We start from the raw sequence: 19332 nt of genomic DNA on the forward strand, positions 1-19332 counted from the left end.
AGGACTCCACCAGCTGTTAGATTCACCCACCTACAAACCCTGCCACAATGACCCCATTCCAGAAATCCAACAGGATCTCCAGACCCTCCTCAAACCTTAGGGCCATACCAGAATCTCTCCCCTGAGTCTGCCTCTTTCTTCACCCCTTGCACTTCCCACACTCCTACCTTCTACATGCTTCCTAAAGTCCATAAATCCAACCAGCCAGGACACCCCATTGTGGCCAGTTAACCGTGCTGCCACTGAGCGAATCTCTACTCTCGTAGACCAGCACCCTTAGCATATTACCAGCAACTTATCCTTCTATATAAAAGACACCAACCATTTCCTTCACCCACTCTCCTTAGTTCCTGTTCTTTTACCACACAGTCTCCTGCTCGTCACTGTTAATGCCACCTCTCTTTACACTAACATCCTTAATGCCCACAGCCGTACCGCTATTGAACACAACCTTTCCCAGTGCCCAACAGATTCCAAAACCACAACCTCCTTCCTGGTCACTATCACCAACTATGTCCTCAGCTTCCATTACTTCACCTTTAAAGGTATTACCTACAAACAGATCTATGACAGAGCAATGGGCAGCTGCATCGCATCATCCTGTGTTAACATATTCGGGTGCCATGTAGAGGTATCCTTCCTAACCTCCCCAAATCCCAGATGCCTCACCTGGTTCAGCTTCATTGTTGACATCTTCATGATCTGCAACAAGAGTGATGACACCTTACCCACATTCCTCCAGAACTCATTTTCTCCCCCATGGCTCCATGTGTCCCTCCTCAACCCAACAAGCCACCCTCCTCAACAATGACCTCCAACTCAAAGATGGCTGCATCAGTACCTCTATCCATATGAAACCTACCTCTACTTTGACAGCCACCACGCATTCCATACCCAAGAAGTCTCTTCGTGTGGCATAGCCACCAGTGGTCGTCTAGCCACCAGTGGTCATCGCATCTGTAGTGATGAGCAGTCCCTCTTGAAATATGCCAAGGGTCTCACTGAGGTCTTCACACACTGAACTTACACTCCCAACCTTGTACAGTAACTGACCTCCCGTGCCTTATCTCTCTAGTCACCCACCACCTCCCAAACTCTCACTGTGCAGTCACAAAGGAGCATTCCCCTTGTGACTCAGTACCACTTAGGACTGGAGCAGCTGAATCACACTCTCCGCCAGGGTTTCGACTACATCTTGTTTACCCTGAAATGAGGAATATTGTACCCACTATCCTTCCCACCCTTCGCACAGTGGTATTCCGCTGCCTACCAAACATACGTAATATCCTTGTCCATTCCTGCCCCACTCCTGGTCCCAACCCCTTGCCTCATGGCCCATATCCCTTTAATAGACCTAGATGCAAGACCTATCCCACACACCCTTCCCCCACCACCTACTCCATCCCAGTCACAAGCATTCATCTATTCCATCAAGGCAGGGCCTTGAAAGCAGTCACGTGATCTACAAGCTAAGCTGCAATCACTGTGCTGCACTCTATGTGAGAATGACAACCAACAAGCTATCTGTCTGCACGAATGGCCACTGACAAATTGTGGCCAAGAGACAGCTGGACCAAATTGCTGAGCACATTGCCCAACACAATGTTCTTGATTTTAGTGACTGCTTCATAGCCTGCACCATCTGCATTGTTCCTACCAACACCAGCTTTTCTGAAGTGTGCAGGTTAGAACTCTTCCTGCAGTATATCCTATGTACCTATAAACCCTCTGGCCTCAACTTTTGACAGCCGCTGTCCTTCAACCACTTGTCCCCTTCCCTGCTCCAACACCAGCACTACACAGCCTTCTATTCCACTAATGCAACCACAGTCTCTTCACTTCTCTCCTGTTCCGCTCCCCCCCCCCCCCCCCCCTCCACCCACCCACCCCACCACCCCACCTCCCAACACACGCTCATCCCTGTATGCTCCCAGAAGCAGCACTTTACCATCTCCCACCCCGGCCCTGCTATCCATCCCCCTCCTCCACCATGCAAATTGCCTCTACCATCATATGCAGTTGCTCGCAGTCTGGCCTTGGCAACCAGAGACAGTGTTCATGTGTGTGAGTTGTGCTTGAGTGAATATATATATATGTGTGTGTGTGTGTGTGTGTGTGTGTGTGCACGCGCGTCCACATGTGGGGGGGGGCGGAGGGGGAGGGGTGCACGCGTGTGTGCGTGCGTGTGTGCTTCTTTGCTTCCTTTTTTTCCTACTTTAAGCTGACTGAAGCTCACTTGTTAGCAGTCTTTTTGTTGTGCCTATCTGTGATGTATCATCTCCACTATACGGTGAGCAGTAATCTGTTCTTTGCAATATTGTCATTGAAGCAGATGAACATAAGATAGGGCCAAGTTGGGACTGTGTGGAGGATGATCAACGACAGTGAACCCAAAATGTCAGATTGTGGCAGATGTCGCAGTGCTCGTTGTGGTCTGGCATTGTCATGCTGAAGGAGTGGGTGTTTCATGTGTGGGTGAAGTCTTTGAATTCATGCTTTAAGTTTTCTCACATCAACGTACAGTAGTTATGTTGCACACAGCCATGTTACATGCTGCAATTCTCAGCCCTCTAACAGCAGAGGGTTGCATCTTGCATAAGCAAACTGGGGGTTGGACTGATAAATATACATGACATGTAATACCTAGTCCATATTGAGAACAGAATAAAAAATTTAGCAGCATTAATTTTCACCGCACCCTCATACTATATAATATAGATGAAATTAACTGTTAAAACATTCATAAGATTTGTGCTTAGAACCTTGATCCCCCACACAAATAATCAAATGATTGTTATGAACTAATTCATGAATGCATTAAAATATAATTCTTGTATTTACAAATAAATTTTCTGTGATTTTATTTTGAGTGTGTGATGCTTTAAAAAGTTTTAAAAAAACAGAGCGATGAAGTTTGTATTTTCAAAACATTTGTAAGAAATCAGAATTATTCCAACAGAATATAACACTGTAAGTAAGTACAGGGCGTGTTAAAGTGGCCGCTCACTTGTTAGAATCTGTTAACACATGAAATAGTAGGTACAATCCTTTATAAATTCTGCAGTACTACACCATTGACAATTCCTTATCAAAAAATTAAAGAATAATTAAACAGTTTTCTAATTTCATTATTGAAGTAATGTTTCCTGCAACATATGATCTATTTATAAAGTGTTATGATCATCAGCATCCCTGCCAACTGGATGATCTTCTGTATAACTATGTGAATCATTTATTGAAACTATCAAAAGGAATGCTACGAGGACATTCCTTCCATTACTTGCAATAAACATTTCTCTACTTATGTAAGAGGTCATCCAGTAGTCTTATCCAGATGACCACAGCATTAAAACATCATCATATGGCAACTCTTCCAATTTTTGGCTCAGAAACGGGCAGTTTGGGCTATAAGCGGTATAAGTTTGTGAACCTCTTGTCAACCCCTGTTCACTAGTCTGGGTATTTTGACGTTGGCCTCTCAATATATATATTCTTTACTTTCGTTTCTTGTTAACAATATCATCTTATTCCCAAGAATTAGTGGCTTTCACTCAGTTAATAATCGGCAGAAATCCAATCTGCATTTGGATCACACTTTATTAACTCTTGCGCAGAAAGGTGTGCAATATATTGCTGCATCCATTTTCAATAAGCTACCACAAGAATTCAAAAATCTTAGCAGTAATCCACACACTTTCAAATTGAAACTGAAGAGTCACTCTTTCTATTCTGTCGAGGAGTTCCTTGAAAAATTGAGCTGATTCTTGTGTTACATTGTTGATTGCGTTTACTTATACTTGTGGCTTGATTTTTTTTTTTTTTTTTGGTCATAAACATTTTATTTTATCTGCTAATACTTTTATGTTGTAATTTCATGTATTGACATGTTCCATGACCTTGGAGTTTTGCTCCTTAATTTGGTCCTACAGAACTAGACGTGAAAATAAAAAATAAATTAATAAAGGAAATAGTAGTCAGCAGTGAATTAATTTTGATCTTAATGAACTCATTTGCAACTGTGGTAAAACAAACCACATGATTCTAAGACTAAATAAAGGAAAGGAAAGTAAATTAATGCATCTGTAAGATATTTATTTCAAGTTAAAATTAGGCAGATGTGTTAGTCATTGTCTGTGAAAGAATAACATGACTGTGTTCTGCTTTCTGCAGAAGCTAAAGGATGCAGTCATTATTGGTCATCTAAGGATGGTATACATGGGGTTATTCCAGTCTCAATTATTTTTTAGCATAATGATTTGCAGACACTTTTGTCATTTTGGTGAAATTCTGAAAGCACAGGAAAAAATGGCCAGAATAATCAGCAGAGTTAATCCTAAGGAATGTATGTACGTCCTCTATCATGCTGAAGAATCAATGCAAACATAGTCATTTATGTTGCATTACTTCATGCAACAACAATGTTTGAGGAAGGTGCCAATAAAAACATTTATTATCGCAACACCAGGAGAACTTTGGACATTCATATTCCAGGATAGAGATTCTAAAAGACTAATTAGTCTTAGAAAATTACTTATATAAATATTTTTTGATTAATTATCCAAGGCTGCTCAGTCTGTCTTTTAACTTCTAAGAACCGTAATTTTTTTTTAATGCTCGATCTACATTGTAGCAGATATTTATATTTATAAAATAAAATAGCATTGGCATTAAGTTTTATTAATATCTGTGTAACAGTAGCCTGAGTTTCCTGGAATTATGTTAAAAAATACCCTTGTCATGTATATGTAGCTTACTTAATGACAAAAGGTAACTGAAAGTGGTCAGTGACAAATAAAAAATATACCTTTGCTTTCTCAAGCAAATCAGGAGTACAATTTGAACTAGAAGTAACACTTCACTGTTGGAAGTTAAGTGTTTATTTACAAGAGCATTGATTTACTGTTGTGTGTGACATTATCACAACTCTGGAGGGAGAACGGGGTAAATCTAAAATACCATTCAGTAACACTACCTTGTTCATCTTTTGCAAAATTTAAGCCAAAATAGTGAAAGAGAGAGATTCATTTTTTGTTGTGGGTGTCCATTTTAGTTAAATTTTATATATTGTACTGTTAGTAAAATTGGTTTTATTCTGTAATAAATATTCATTTATGTGTCTGAAATACATATAGTGATCATTGTAAGTGTATGTTTAGCTTCAACAGTAAAATTGGTTTCAGGTACATGGATCTGATTGAAGCCTTCCAGCCTGACATGTACCAAGCACTCTGTGATGGTGATACGGATATCCATAGCAGCAAAAAACGTACGCGGAAGTGTGTTGATCGCACATCAGAGTTTCTTAAACACTGTGTTCGGAGGCATAAGGCATCAAAGGTGTGTGCAGTTTGTGTCAGCTTCAGTGTCAAAGTCTTAGTCACATACACAGGAAAGCAACCCATGTTCAGCAAAATTTAAGTGTTTTGATCCATTAATATATAGGTAAAGTACATTGCATTGCTCTGATTTTCAGCATTCACTGTGGGAATAATTATCTGCTGTATCCTCTATACACAGGAAGAAAGCAATCCTTAGTTTTCAGTGTGACTATTTGAGCATTGAATGGAAATGAGATGGAGTTTCAGTGCTGTTCCATAAATCAGCAAACAAGGAAACAAATCCTCACTGAAGCATAAGAATAAGACACTGATAAGTTTCAACGTGCCTGATATTGAATAAATTTGACATATCGGTACCGGCCAACTTGGGTGAGATTCTACTTATACCTTTGCAACTTGCAAAATGATTGTGGAACATGCATTATGCTTGTATGTGATGACTTTTTTCAAAACAACAAGCTCCTTAGTAGGAAGCAGTGTACACTAAGGCAACAAAAGTCATGGGATACCCCCTGATATCGTGTTGGACCTCCTTTTCCTGGCATAATGTAGCAACTCGAAATGGCATGGACTCAAGTCATTGGAGGTCCCCTGCAGAAATATATCAGCCATGCTGCTTCTATAGCTGTCCATAATTGTGAAAGTGTGGCCAGTGTAGGATTTTGTGTATGAACTAACCTCTCAACTCTGTCCCATAAATATTCAATAGAATTCATGTTGGGCAATCTGGGAGGCCAAATCATTTGCTTGAATTGCCCAGAATATTCCTCAATCTAGTCGTGAACAATTGTGGCCTGGTGATATGACACATTGTCATCCATAAAAATTCCATCACTTTGTGGCAACATGAAGTCCATGAATAGCTGCAAATGGTCTCCAAGCAGCTGAACACGCCCATTTACAGTCAATAATTGGTTCAGTTGGTTCAGAGGACCCAGTACGTTCCATGTAAACACAGCCCATACCCTTGTGGAGCCATCATCAGCTTGCACAGTGCCTAGTTTATAACCTGGTTCCATGGCTTCGTGGAGTCTGTGCCACACTTGAACCCTTCCATCAGCTCTTACCTGCTGAAAACTGGAGTCATCTGACCAGGCCACAATTTTCCAGTTGTCAAGGGTCCAACCAAACATGGGTCCAGGAGAGACACTGCAGGCAATGTTGTGCTGTTAGCAAAGGCATTCACACTTGTCATCTGCTACCATAGCCTGCTAACATCAAATTTCACCACAGTGTCTTAACGGGCACGTTCATCATACGTCCCATGTTGATTTCTGTAGTTCATTTAGTGTTGTTTGTCTTTTGATACTGACAACTCTATGCATACTATGCTGCTCTCGGTCATTAAGTGAAGGCCATCAGCCACTGTGTTGTCTGTGATCAGAGGTAATGCCCGAAAGACAGTGTTCTCAGCACACACTTGACACTAATAATCTCTGAATATTGACTTCCCTAGCGATTTCCGAAATTGAATGTCCCATAAGTCTAGTTCGAACTACCATTCCACGTTCAAGATCTGTTAATTCCCATTGTGCAGCTGTAATCACATCATACATCTTTTCACATGAATTATCTGAGTGCAAATGTTAGCTCCACCAGTGCACTTTCCTTTTATACCTTGTGTACGTGATATTGTTGCCATCTGCATATGTGCATATCACTATCCTGTGACTTTTTTCACCTCATTGTAGTTCCACAAAGACGTGAAACTCAGTTTAGTCTGCTTGTTCACAAGGTTCAGAGTGCCGTATGCAATGGAGTCAAAGTTGATATTATATTTTCTGACATCTAAAATGCCTCCAATAAAATTCTAAACCATTGCCTAGTTAACTAGATATGTGCCTACAGAATATCTGAGCAGATATATGAATGAACTGAAGACTCCCTAGCAAGCAGAACCCAATAAGTCATTCTTAAAGGGGTAACATCATCAGAAGGGAAAACAGTGTCTAGCATTTTTTTCAGAGAAGTGGTTTAGGACCATTGTTGTTCACAATGTATGCAAGCAACCTAGCAGGCAATGAGCTTTTTGAAGCAGTTTTCAGCAGACGCAATTGTGTATAGGGAGATTTCGCTGTTAGAAAATTGGTACAAAAGGCTTCAAGTTCAAGATGGACTGCAGTCAGTGCAAAGGTGGACATACAGCCATAGTAAATAAATATAATGAAAACTATGTTATTAGTCAAAAAGACCCAGTATTATATGGCTACACAATCAGTTATCACTGGAATCATTGACACCTGTGAAGTATTTGTTAGCTGAGATATGGGAAGGTAAACATCATAGATATTTATTGTAAGAACTTGTAAAACTACACTGTCCGACAAAAAAAGTGCTGCACCTAGAGGGTGTGGTCAGATGTCAGTGTAACTTAATATACATCCACACCATTGATGGATGTCGAAATAAGTAAAGCTACAATTCTCTGTAACAGATAGAATGGTCACCAGAGTGCATTAGTGTCCCCATTTGTAGCATTGTCACCAGTCCTGGTAGGGTTATAAGGGGCATGAACAGTGTCACATGTTATCACTGTGAAGGAACTGGTGTGAGACAGCATTATCAGCTCCGGACAGAGTTTGAATGGGGTGTCATGGTTGTGTGCCTCCATTTGGCCGGTTGGTCGAATCAGGAAATATGCAGATTTGTGGGGCGTTTGGATGTGACACTGGCTAGATGATGGACGGCATGGGAGCTTGTGGGGGGCATAATCGGTGAGGTTCTGGTCGACCGTGTCTGACCACCATAAAAGGAAGATCACCATATTGTGCACCTTACACTGCCGGGAACCCTAGGCCATTCGGGAACACGTAATGGACTCCCTGCAAGATTCTATGCCATCCCATTCCATTGGCCAGAGAGTAGCAGCAACCAGACCAGGTGATAACCATACCGTGAGTAGACTGCATTTAACGTAACAGTGCAAATGTCTTTATTTAGAGTGGTGCTGTGACTGATGAGAAGCATGGCTTGCTGATGAATGATGTTGCGCTGTGTTCAGCAGTGAATCACAGTTCTACATTACCCTGTATGCCTGTGTCGACTAGTATGGTGGTGACCACAGAAGATTCCCATCCTTCCAATGTTTTGTGGAGGCACAGCGGTGTTACTCTTGGTGTCGTGGTGTGGAGAGACGTAGTATGTGACATTAGGTCACAGCTGGTAGTGACTGAGGGAATTTCGATGGCACAGTGGTATGTCATGGATAGCCTACAGTCTCATGTATTATCTCTCGTGCTGAAAAATGACACCATGATACTGTTGCAAAATGCTGCACATCCATGCGTGCCAAATGTCTCTATGAACTGACTACATGATTTGGACATACTCTCATGGCCAACAGAATCCCCATATCTGTCCCTGATTTAACATGTGTGGGACCAGCTTGGATTTCAACTTCATCTCAGTGCTAGTACCCAGGATACCAAAGATCAGTTACAACAGTTGTATACCAGCTTGCTTCGGGAAAGGATACAATGTCTTCACTGCCGAATCAGTGCATACGTCCAGTTCAGAGGAGGTGCAATGCCATACTGATATGTGGGCTGATACTGACAATTTCTTTATATATTTTGCTCAATAATGTAAACACTGAAATAATTTCAAGTCCCCCTCAACCTATGAAGTTCCATTTTTTTCCCTCAGCCACTTCCAGATGCTTAACAGTTTTTGTCAGACAGTGTATTTTTAAAGCAACTGCGCTTTTTTGTGTTTCTGGAACTCAGTAAATTTCAGAAGTTTGGTTCTATGCACCCCGTAGAGACTCTACTCTCAAAGGCTGTGATGTGTTACATCCCAATAAGAAGTAAGAAGTGTACTACTTCCTCCAGTTTTACCATAATGACCATGACAATAAAATTGAGAAATTTGAATACAGACAGAGAGGTACCAATTTTTTTCCTGCACACCATTCTCAAACAGAATGAAGAGGGAGGGAAATGATTCTGGTACATGTCCGCTCCATCAAGTAAGTTTGAGTGGTGGAAACATTTGAAAAAAATAAGAGTGTGAAGAAAACAATACCAAAATTTACTTTTTGTGGGTATCACATTTGTCAGTTAAGACAACAGGTAGTATAGCAGTTAAGAAGTGAAAAAACATTTATAAGCTTTCAAAGATTTCTTAAACTGGTTGTGTAGTTCAAAGGGGGGAATCGCAAACAAAGATGGTTACTAATGCAAATATATTATTCGTGAAGTAATGACAGATGAGATATAGAAAGCTATTCGAGGTGTGAAGAAAGGAAAGTTAGAAGAAGATTATGGTAGCTCAATAGAAATGGCTGAATTGGGAGGAAAATTAATGCAAAAGGAGCCTGCAAAATTATTTATTGAATGTGCATGCCAGATGGTACTTCTCCAAGACTGGAACAATGCAGTAATTGTTTTACTTTAAATTTTCACAAACATTATCACCAATCACCTAGAAAAAAACTCTTGATGTCAGTCTGGCACAGGAACAATGTGGCTCCAGATGTGGATATAGCACAACAGGCCATTGCTGGCTTCAGTTGAATTGCCAGAGACTGCAGTCACGTGCGTGTGAGTTGCGTTTTCGTGTGTGAGTGAGTGTGTGTGTGTGTGTGGTTTTTTTTGTCTATTTTCGATGAAAGCCTTGATAACCAAAAGCTTATTTGTGACAGTCTTTTTTGTTGTGCCTATCTGCAATTCAGTGTCTCCGCTATATGGTGGTAACAACAGGCCACTTGTGAGTCATGAGCAAATTGTAGAATGGAGCATTGAGTCTGAATTGCTACTATGCCTGTGGGTCATAACTTCTGAGAAATATTTTGACCCCATTTTGAATGAAATCTGTATTAACAGCACATGAGTAACAATGCAGTTGATTCTCCTTATGGTAATACTCTGAAGAAAGTTCATGTTCTTACTAGATCTTCCATTAGACTTCATCTCCGTAGCCAGAATTCTCAGTTGAAAGAGTTTTGGAGTATTCAGAGCATTCTTCTTCTTATGCCTGTGCCTTTATCCTGCAGTTTTGCAGGGTCGGCATGGTTAGGGTTGGATTTGGCAAGGTTAATGTTAAGGGGTGGCTGGATGCCCTTCCTGTCACCACCCCGTACCCCCTGGGACGGAATTAGTGTACCCCAGCTGTCTGCATCTAGTGCAATCCATGGGATAGTGTGAACGTGTTGAGATGTATGCGAATCATGTAACTGAGGCAGGACATGGGGGCCGTCCCGGTATTTATGTAGTGGGATGTGGAGAACTGCCTAAAAATCACATTCAGGCTGGCCGACACACCGGCCTTCATTGTTAATCCTCCGGGCGGATTCGATCTGGGGCCGGCACGCCTACCCAAGTCCAGGAAGCACCACATTAGTGCTCTCGGCTAACCTGGCCGGTATTCAGAGTATTAGACTGGGAAAATGTAGACAGAATATGTTAGTGGAACATATATGAACCACCTTCATTTGCTGATGTTTCTTGAGCAAATAGAACAACTTAATAAAGCAAGTTTAAAAGTAGACCTGGAAATCAGTTATCATAGATCTAAAATAATCTGTTATCAGTGCTTCAGGAAAAAATAGTACAAATTAACACTGAAGTCTCAGAGCTAGTTGAGGAATTTTTATATTCAGAAGACTTGGCTGAATAGCAAAAGAAATGAACAGAATAGTAAAAATGTCTTTGAGGGAATTAGGTAAACTAAGTAGGGTTTTACTAGTTTTTGCTCAGCAGGCAATTTGAAGGTTCATATTGATATCTGTGAGAGATAATAGGCAGTAGACTGGAGTAAAAGGTATTAATGTGAGAGTAATGAACATGAAATGGACGTCGGTAGGCATATAGTCATGTGAATAGATGGTAGATAGATCACAAAAGTTCAGGGTGTCTGTATCAAAATGCTATATTCAAATTGCTCTCAACACAAGATTAAATGAAATCAATTTATTTCCTTCACAAAAATAAGTTGTATGTCAAGTTAAGTTAAAAAATCAAATCAAAACACTTACACTTGAGCCTCTGCAGTGACACTTAGAATGTGTAGTCTGTATTCAGTTTCCATCCAGGTCCTTTGCAGTATGTCTGGAGGGATGGTACCTATGACTTCCACTCTTGAATAAGGAAGTCTTGAAGGTCCTGCACTGCAGTGGCAAACATCCTGTCTTCCACGTAGCTCCAGGAAAAACAAAAATGAAAAAAGAAAAAATAATCGATTGGAATGATATCAGGAGATCAAGGAGGGCCAGTTCATGGGTCCATCTCATCCAATTCAGTGCCCTGCAAATGTCTGATTGAGAGTTGTCCAAACAGCCAATGACAAGTGATGTGGTGCACAATGTTGTTGAAACCAAAGGTTTGGTTACAGGTCTTCAGCCTCGGGGAAAAGCAGACATATCCAACACGTCTAGGTACGTCATTCCTTAGCAAAGAACAGTCCAGTTACATTGTTGCACAAAAGTCTCTCCAAACATTCACTTTCATGCTCTCACACACCTTTTCCCAGTGAATTCAGTGGCACCCAAATGTGAACGTTATGCTTATTCACAGTTTCAGATACATGGAATGTGGCCTCATCAGATAACATAACACTTGATAAGAAAGCACATTTCTGGTCGATTCAGTTAAACATTTCAAGTGGAAATCCATACCACTGTTGCAGACTTTATGGCTGCAGAATCAGCACCTTGTATGAATATAGATGCAACCACTTTTTGAAGACCTTACAAACAGTTGCACATGGCATGTGAAGTTCTCATGAAACCTGATGAAATGATTTGCATGGACTTGGCAAACATTCTCAGCTTGCTTTTCAGAGCCACGGCGACCCTCTGCATGCTGCTTCAGAATGTTGCCAGTATCCAGAAACTGCTTGCGCCATGCTTTTATCCTCTTTGCATTTGGTGCTGTTTCTCTGCAAAAAGAACAAAACTGCTTTTGCACCATAACAGTGGGTTTAAACTCTGCATACCAAAGCACAGTTTGTACCTTTTCCTGAACTGATGCAATTTTCACTTGGGCAGACAACAGTGAAAATGTGTCAAATGTTGATAAAAATTAGGCAGCTACTTTAGATCCTTTCGCACCCAACAGACAAGTCAGACCTGAAACGAAGAAAGATTTACTATTTTTAAACTGCGTCAGCTAACATGGTATTTCAGTGTAGACACCTTGTATTTCACTGGATGCCAAGATATAACAAAAGACTAAGAAGGTGACCTAGTGAAATGTGGGTGGATGACACTAAAAACATGCAACAGTAACAAGAGGCATACAATTATACACAGAAATGCATGGCAAATTCTGGAGGAGGCTATTACCCAGCAGTGGATATAAAATGGACAGTACTATGATGATGTGATGAGCATTGCGATGTACCACTTATTAAACAGACAGTAGTTTTAAAAGAAACTGCTTAATTTAATTAGTGCTTATTTTTGTTACTCAGATGATTTGGCCTGGCATGTAATATCAGAAAAGCCACTGCTGCTCATAAACATGAAGACATTCAAAATAATTGGAGTTTGAACTGTTGTAGTTATGGCTTTAAAGTTAAGAATACATTGATGGGCAGAGACTGATGGATCTGTGATACTTTGTTAATAGAGTAACAAAAATAATCAATTTTTGACTATATAATGAGCCATGGACCTTGTTGTTAGTGGGGAGGTTTGCATATCTCAGTGACACAGATAGCTGTACTGTAGGTGCAACCACAGTGGAGGGGTATCTGTTGAGAGGCCAGACAAATGTGTGGTTCCTGAAGAAGGGCAGCAGCCTTTCAGTAGTTGCAGGTGCAACAGCCCAGATGATTGACTGATACGGCCATGTATGGTTAAATGATGATGGTATCCTCTTGGGTAAATTATTCTGGAGGCAAAATAGTCCCCCCTTCGGATCTCTGGGCAGGGACTACTCAGGAGGATGTCGTTATCAGGAGAAACGAAGCTGCCATTCTACGAATCAGAGCATGGAATATCATATCCCTTAATTTGGCAGGCAGGTCAGAAAATTTAAAAAGGGAAATGGTTAGGTTAAAGTTAGATATTGTGGGAGTTACTGAAGTTCAGTGGCAGGGGGAACAGGACTTCTGATCAGGTGGATGCAGGGCTATAAACACAAAATCAAATAGGGTTAGTAGGTTTAATAATGAATAAGAAGATAGGAATGTGGGTAAACTAGTATGAGCAGCATATTGAACACATTATAGCCAATAAGCATGAAGCCCGCATCCATCATAGTACTACAAGTTTATATGCCAACTAGCTCAGCAGATGATGAAGAGATGGAACAAATTTATGATGAGATAAAATAAATTATTAATAAGGGATACAAAAATTTAATAGTCATGAGTGACTGTAATTCAGTAGTAGGAAAAGGAAGAGAAGGAAAAATAGTACGTGAATATGGACTGGGGGAAAGAAACGAAACAGGAAGCCACCTGGTAGAATTTTGCACAGAGCATAATTTTGTCATAGCTGACACTTGGTTTAAGAATCATGAAAGAAGGTTGTATGCATGGAAGAGACCTGGAGACACCGGATGGGTTCAGATTGATTACATAAGGATAACACAGAGGTTTCAGAACCAGATTTTAAATTTAAGACATTTTTAGGGGCAGGTGTGGACTCTGAGCACAATTTATTGGTTATTAACTGTAGATTAAAACACAAGAAACTGAGTAGAGATTTAAGGAGACAAGACCTTGATATACTGAAATAAACTGAAAGAAGTAGAGGTTGTAGAGAGTTTCAAAGGGAGCATTAGGAAACTTTTTGACTGACAAGAGCAGGGGAAAGGAATACAGTAGAAGAGGAATGGATAGCTTTGAGAGATGAAATAGTGAAGGCAGCAGAGGATCAAGTAGGTAAAAATGATGAGAGCTAGTACAAATTCTTGGTTAACAAAGAGATATTGAATGTAATTGAAGAAATGAGAAAATATAAAAATGCAGTAAATGAAGCAGGCGAAAAGGTATATAAACTTCTAAAAAGTGAGATTGACAGGAAGTGCAAAATGGCTGAGCAGGAATGGCTAGAGGTCAAATGTAAGGATGTAGAAGCATATATCAATAAGGGAAAGATAAATACCACCTACAGTAAAATAAAAGAGATCTTTGGAGAAAAGAGAACAACTTGTATGAATATCAAGAGCTCAGGTGGAAAAACTGTCTTAAGCAAAGGAAGGAAAGCAGAAAGGTAGGAGTATTATAGAGGGGCTATACAAGGGTGATATACTTAAGGGTAATATTATGGAAATGGAAGAGGACGTAGATAGAGATGAAATGGGAGATACGGTACTGCGTAAAGAATTTGACAGAGCACTGAAAGACCTATGATGAAACAATGTGCCGGGCATATACAAGGACTACTCATATCCTTGGGAGAGCCACCCATGACAAAACTAGTCCGTCTGATGTGCAAGATGTATAAGACAGGTGAAATATCCTTGGACTTAAAGAGAAATGTAATAAATCCAATTACAAAGAAAGCTGGTGCTGACAGGTGTGAACATTACTGAACTATCAGTTTAGTAAGTCACGGTTGCAAAATACTAACACCCATTCTTTATAGAAGAGTGGAAAAACTGGTAGAAGCCAACCTTGAGGAGGATCAGTTTGGATTCTGGAGAAACGTTGGAACGCACGAGGCTGTACTGACCCTACAACTTCTTATAGAAGGTCGGTTAAGGAAAGGCAAACCTACGTTTATGGCATTTGTAGATTTAGAGAAAGCTTTTGACAAAGTTGACTGGAATACTCGCTTTCAAATTCTAAAGGTGGCAGGGGTAAAATACAGGGATGTAAGACTATATACTGTTTGTACAGAAACCATATGGCAGTTATAAGAGTCAAGGGGCATGGAAGGGAAGCAATGGTTGAGAAGGGAATGTGACAGAGTTGTTGCCTATCCCCTGTTGTTGTTGTTGTGGTCTTCAGTCCTGAGACTGGTTTGATGCAGCTCTCCATGCTAATCTATCCTGTGCAAGCTCCTTCATCTCCCAGTACCTACTGCAACCTACATCCTTCTGAATCTGCTTAGTGTATTCATCTCTTGGTCTCCCTCTACGATTTTTACTCTCCATGCTGCCCTCCAATACTAAATTTGTGATCCCTTGATGCCTCAGGACATGTCCTACCAACCGATCCCTTCTTCTAGTCAAGTTGTGCCTCAAACTTCTCTTCTCCCCAGTCCTATTCAATACCTCCTCATTAGTTACGTGATCTACCCAGCTAATCTTCAACATTCTTCTGTAGCACCACATTTTGAAAGCTTCTATTGTCTTCTTGTCCAAACTATTTATTGTCCATGTTTCACTTCCATACATGGCTACACTCCATACAAAACTTTCAGAAATGACTTCCTGACACTTAAATCTATACTCGATGTTAACAAATTTCTTTTCTTCAGAAACGCTTTCCTTGCCATTGCCAGTCTTGATTTTATATCCTCTCTACTTCGACCATCATCAGTTATTTTGCTCCCCAAATAGCAGAACTCCTTTACTACTTTAAGTGTCTCATTTCCTAATCTAATTCCCTCAGCATCACCCGACGTAATTCAACTACATTCCATTATCCTTGTTTTGCTTTTGTTGATGTTCATCTTATATCCTCCTTTCAAGACACTGTCCATTCCATTCGACTGCTCTTCCAACTCCTTTGCTGTCTCTGACAGAATTACATCATCATCGGCAAACCTCAAAGTTTTTATTTCTTCTCCATGGATTTTAATACCTACTCCGAATTTTTCTTTTGTTTCCTTTACTGCTTGCTCAATATACAGATTGAATAACATCGGGGAGAGGCTACAACCCTGTCTTACTCCCTTCCCAACCACTGCTTCCCTTTCATGCTCCTCGACTCTTCTAACTGCCATCTGGTTTCTGTACGAATTGTAAATAGCCTTTCGCTCCCTGTATTTTACCCCTGCCACCTTTAGAATTTGAAAGAGAGTATTCCAGTCAACATTGTCAAAAGCTTTCTCTATGTCTACAAATGCTAGAAACGTAGGTTTGCCTTTCCTTAATCTTTCTTCTAAGATAAGTCATAAGGTCAGTATTGCCTCTACGGAATCCAAACTGATCTTCCCCGAGGTCGGCTTCTACCAGTTTTTCCATTTGTCTGTAAAGAATTTTTGTTAGTATTTTGCAGCCATGGCTTATTAAACTGATAGTTCGGTAATTTTCACATCTATCAACACCTGCTTTCTTTGGGATTGGAATTATTATATTCTTCTTGAAGTCTGAGGGTATTTCGCCTGTCTTGTACATCTTGCTCACCAGATGTAGAGTTTTGTCAGGACTGGCTCTCCCAAGGCCATCAGTAGTTCTAATGGAATGCTGTCTACTCCTGGGGCCTTGTTTCGACACAGGTCTTTCAGTGCTCTGTCAAACTCTTCACACAGTATCGTATCTCCCATTTCATCTTCATCTATCCCCTATGTTATTCAATCTGTATATTGAGCGAACATAAATGAAACAAAAGAAAAATTTGGAGTAGGAATTAAAGTCCAGGGAAAAGAAATAAAAACTTTGAGGTTTGCTGATGCCATTGCAATTCTGTCAGAGACAGTGAAGGACTTGGAAGAGCATTTGAATGGAATGGACACTGTCTTGAAAGGAAGATATAAGATGAACATCAACAAAAGCAAAACTAGGCTAATGGAATGTAGTTGAATTAAATCAGGCAGTGCTGAGAGAATTAGATTAGTAAATGATACAGTTAAAGTAATAGATGAGTTTTGCTATTTGGGCAGCAAAATAACTGATGATGATTGAAGTAGAGAGGATATTAGATGTAGACTAAAAGAGAAGACTGGCAATGGCAAGAAAGGCATTGCTAAAAAAGAAGAATTTGTTAACATTGAGTATAGATTTAAGTGCCAGGAAGTCTTTTCTGAAAATATTTGTTTGGAGTGTAGCCATATATGGAACTGAAACGTGGACAATAAACAGTTTAGACAAGAAGAGAATAGAAGCTTTTGAAATGTGGTGCTACAGAAGAATGCTGAAGATTAGATGGGTAGATCATGTAACTAAGGAGGAGGTACTGAATGGAATTGGGGAAAAAAGAAGTTTGTGGCAGTGTCTGACTAGAAGGAGAGACTGGTTGGTAGGAAACATTCTGAAATGTCAGTGCCTCACCAGCTTATCATTGGGGGGAGTGTGAGGGGTAAAAATCATAGAGGGGGGCCAAGAGATGAATACAGTAAGGAGATTCAGAAGGATGTAGGTTGCAGTAGTTACTCGGATGAAGAGACTTGCACAGGATTGAGTAGCATGGAGAACGGCATCAAACCAGTCTTCAGACGAAGACAATAACAACAACAACAACAAAGTAATTGGATAGATAAAAACATCTACCCACCAAACAGTGGCAGGAGAACACACTTATAAAAGAAGGTGTAATGTATGAAGGTTTTTGGAGCCAGTGCAGTCCCCAACAGTCAGTCTTTCCTTCTTATCCCTTGTGGTAAGTCTCCCCTGACCTGGGGTTCTGGATGGGTTTTGAACTCCAACCCTTTTCCTAATCCTCTCCAGGCCTTCGCCTCCAACCCTTCTGTTGGAAGAAGGAGCCATTGGCTCCAAAACCTTGCACACGGAAAACAATTTTTGATTTGCGTGGCTTCCTGGTTTATAAATAAGAGTGCAACTACCAGTTGCTGGTAGTAATGAAAATGCCAGCCAAGCTACCTCTGTGTGTCAGTGTTTTATGAAATGGCTAGCTTTTGAGTGATTAATACTGAAAGTGTTACTGGAGCAAAACACTAGTTAGTTCATTGATGGATCCTGCAATCAGATTGTTGTATTCTGGGCTCAGCAGCATAAGAATTCAGTACTTTTAACAAATCACATTAGAGTAAAATATGTCTTTCTTAATTTTTTTGAAATGTTACTTAGTACTGACATTAGCCTGTGTTGTGATATATTTACTCATAGCTGTGTCGTTTCATCACGCTTCGTGAAATGTGATGTTTTTCAGACATTACAAAGCAGTAGCCTCTTCGCAGTAATTGAAGGAGGATACAGCGTACATGCAAGACAAGAATCAGCCAGAGCTGCAGCTCAGCACCCTGTATCTGGCTTTGTTATTGATGGCCTACATACCAATGGACCAGATGTGGAGAAAATTACATTCTCTAGCATCAGAGAAGTGATCCAGGAGACTGTAGTAAGTCTGAAAAGTATTTCGTTTAGTGAGTAGTAATGCAGGTTTTATGCTTTATGAGTAAGTATGTTTTTTATATGTAGCAGAACTAAATAAATAGTCCCAAAGTCTTTATACTGTCATTGGTATTTTTTGTTAGAAAATTTGTTGTATGCCATTCATCATCAGTCCTGCAATGTAAATTTGACAATTTGGACTCTCTTAAATTATCTTGTACTTGTTTCTTTACTGTAAAGAGTTCTGTTAGTTGTTGTCTTCCTTTTTGTCATTTTTAAAATTCATAAGTATCATCCCATGGTGTGAATTGCCTTTCTTCAGACTAATGAAATTAAACTTTTCATATCTAGAAATACATGGTGTCTCAAAATGTACTTACAATTATAATGTGTTATAGTATCCAAACTAATTAAAATGTTCAATCTGCGTTTGGTTTACACGACACACTATCACACATAGTTTTTATGATGTTCAGTCAATTTCAACATGTATGCGTTTGGTGGCATGCACAACATCTAGTTTGTATTCGGGCTCTACCAATGCCTGTCACAACATGTTCACATCAACTGTGGTAATGGCAGCAACTATTCAGTTATTTAAATCATTTATGTGTGGGACAGGCACTTAGAAGAAGTCCATTAGTGTAATGTCATGAGGCCTAGGAGGCCAGGGAATTGGATCACTCCTGGCAATCCAGCGATCTGAAAATACCTGGTCTAGAACATCCCACACTGACTGAGCTCAATGTGGAAGTGCAACATCTTGTTGGAAAAGATTGTTTCTTAGCAGTCAGCCAGTTGTTGCAATGCAAACGGCTCTAGCATCTCAAGGTAATTGTTAGAATTAATGATTTTTTGTTTTTGCC

The 19332-nt window shown here is 40.2% G+C and overlaps 1 protein-coding gene across 1 annotated transcript in view; it reads left to right on the plus strand.

Moving 5' to 3' along the window:
* The window catches only part of LOC126480953 (queuine tRNA-ribosyltransferase accessory subunit 2), a 75397-nt gene that overhangs the window by 21813 nt on the left and 34252 nt on the right, over positions 1-19332 (plus strand). The window contains exons 4-5 of the mRNA XM_050104380.1: positions 5181-5337; positions 18285-18473. Of these exons, the coding sequence (XP_049960337.1) occupies positions 5181-5337; positions 18285-18473 (346 nt within the window). The remainder of the gene's footprint in view (positions 1-5180; positions 5338-18284; positions 18474-19332) is intronic.

This window comes from Schistocerca serialis, chromosome 5 (genome assembly GCF_023864345.2).
Source record: "Schistocerca serialis cubense isolate TAMUIC-IGC-003099 chromosome 5, iqSchSeri2.2, whole genome shotgun sequence".
In the NCBI taxonomy this organism is placed as follows: Eukaryota; Metazoa; Arthropoda; class Insecta; order Orthoptera; family Acrididae; genus Schistocerca; species Schistocerca serialis.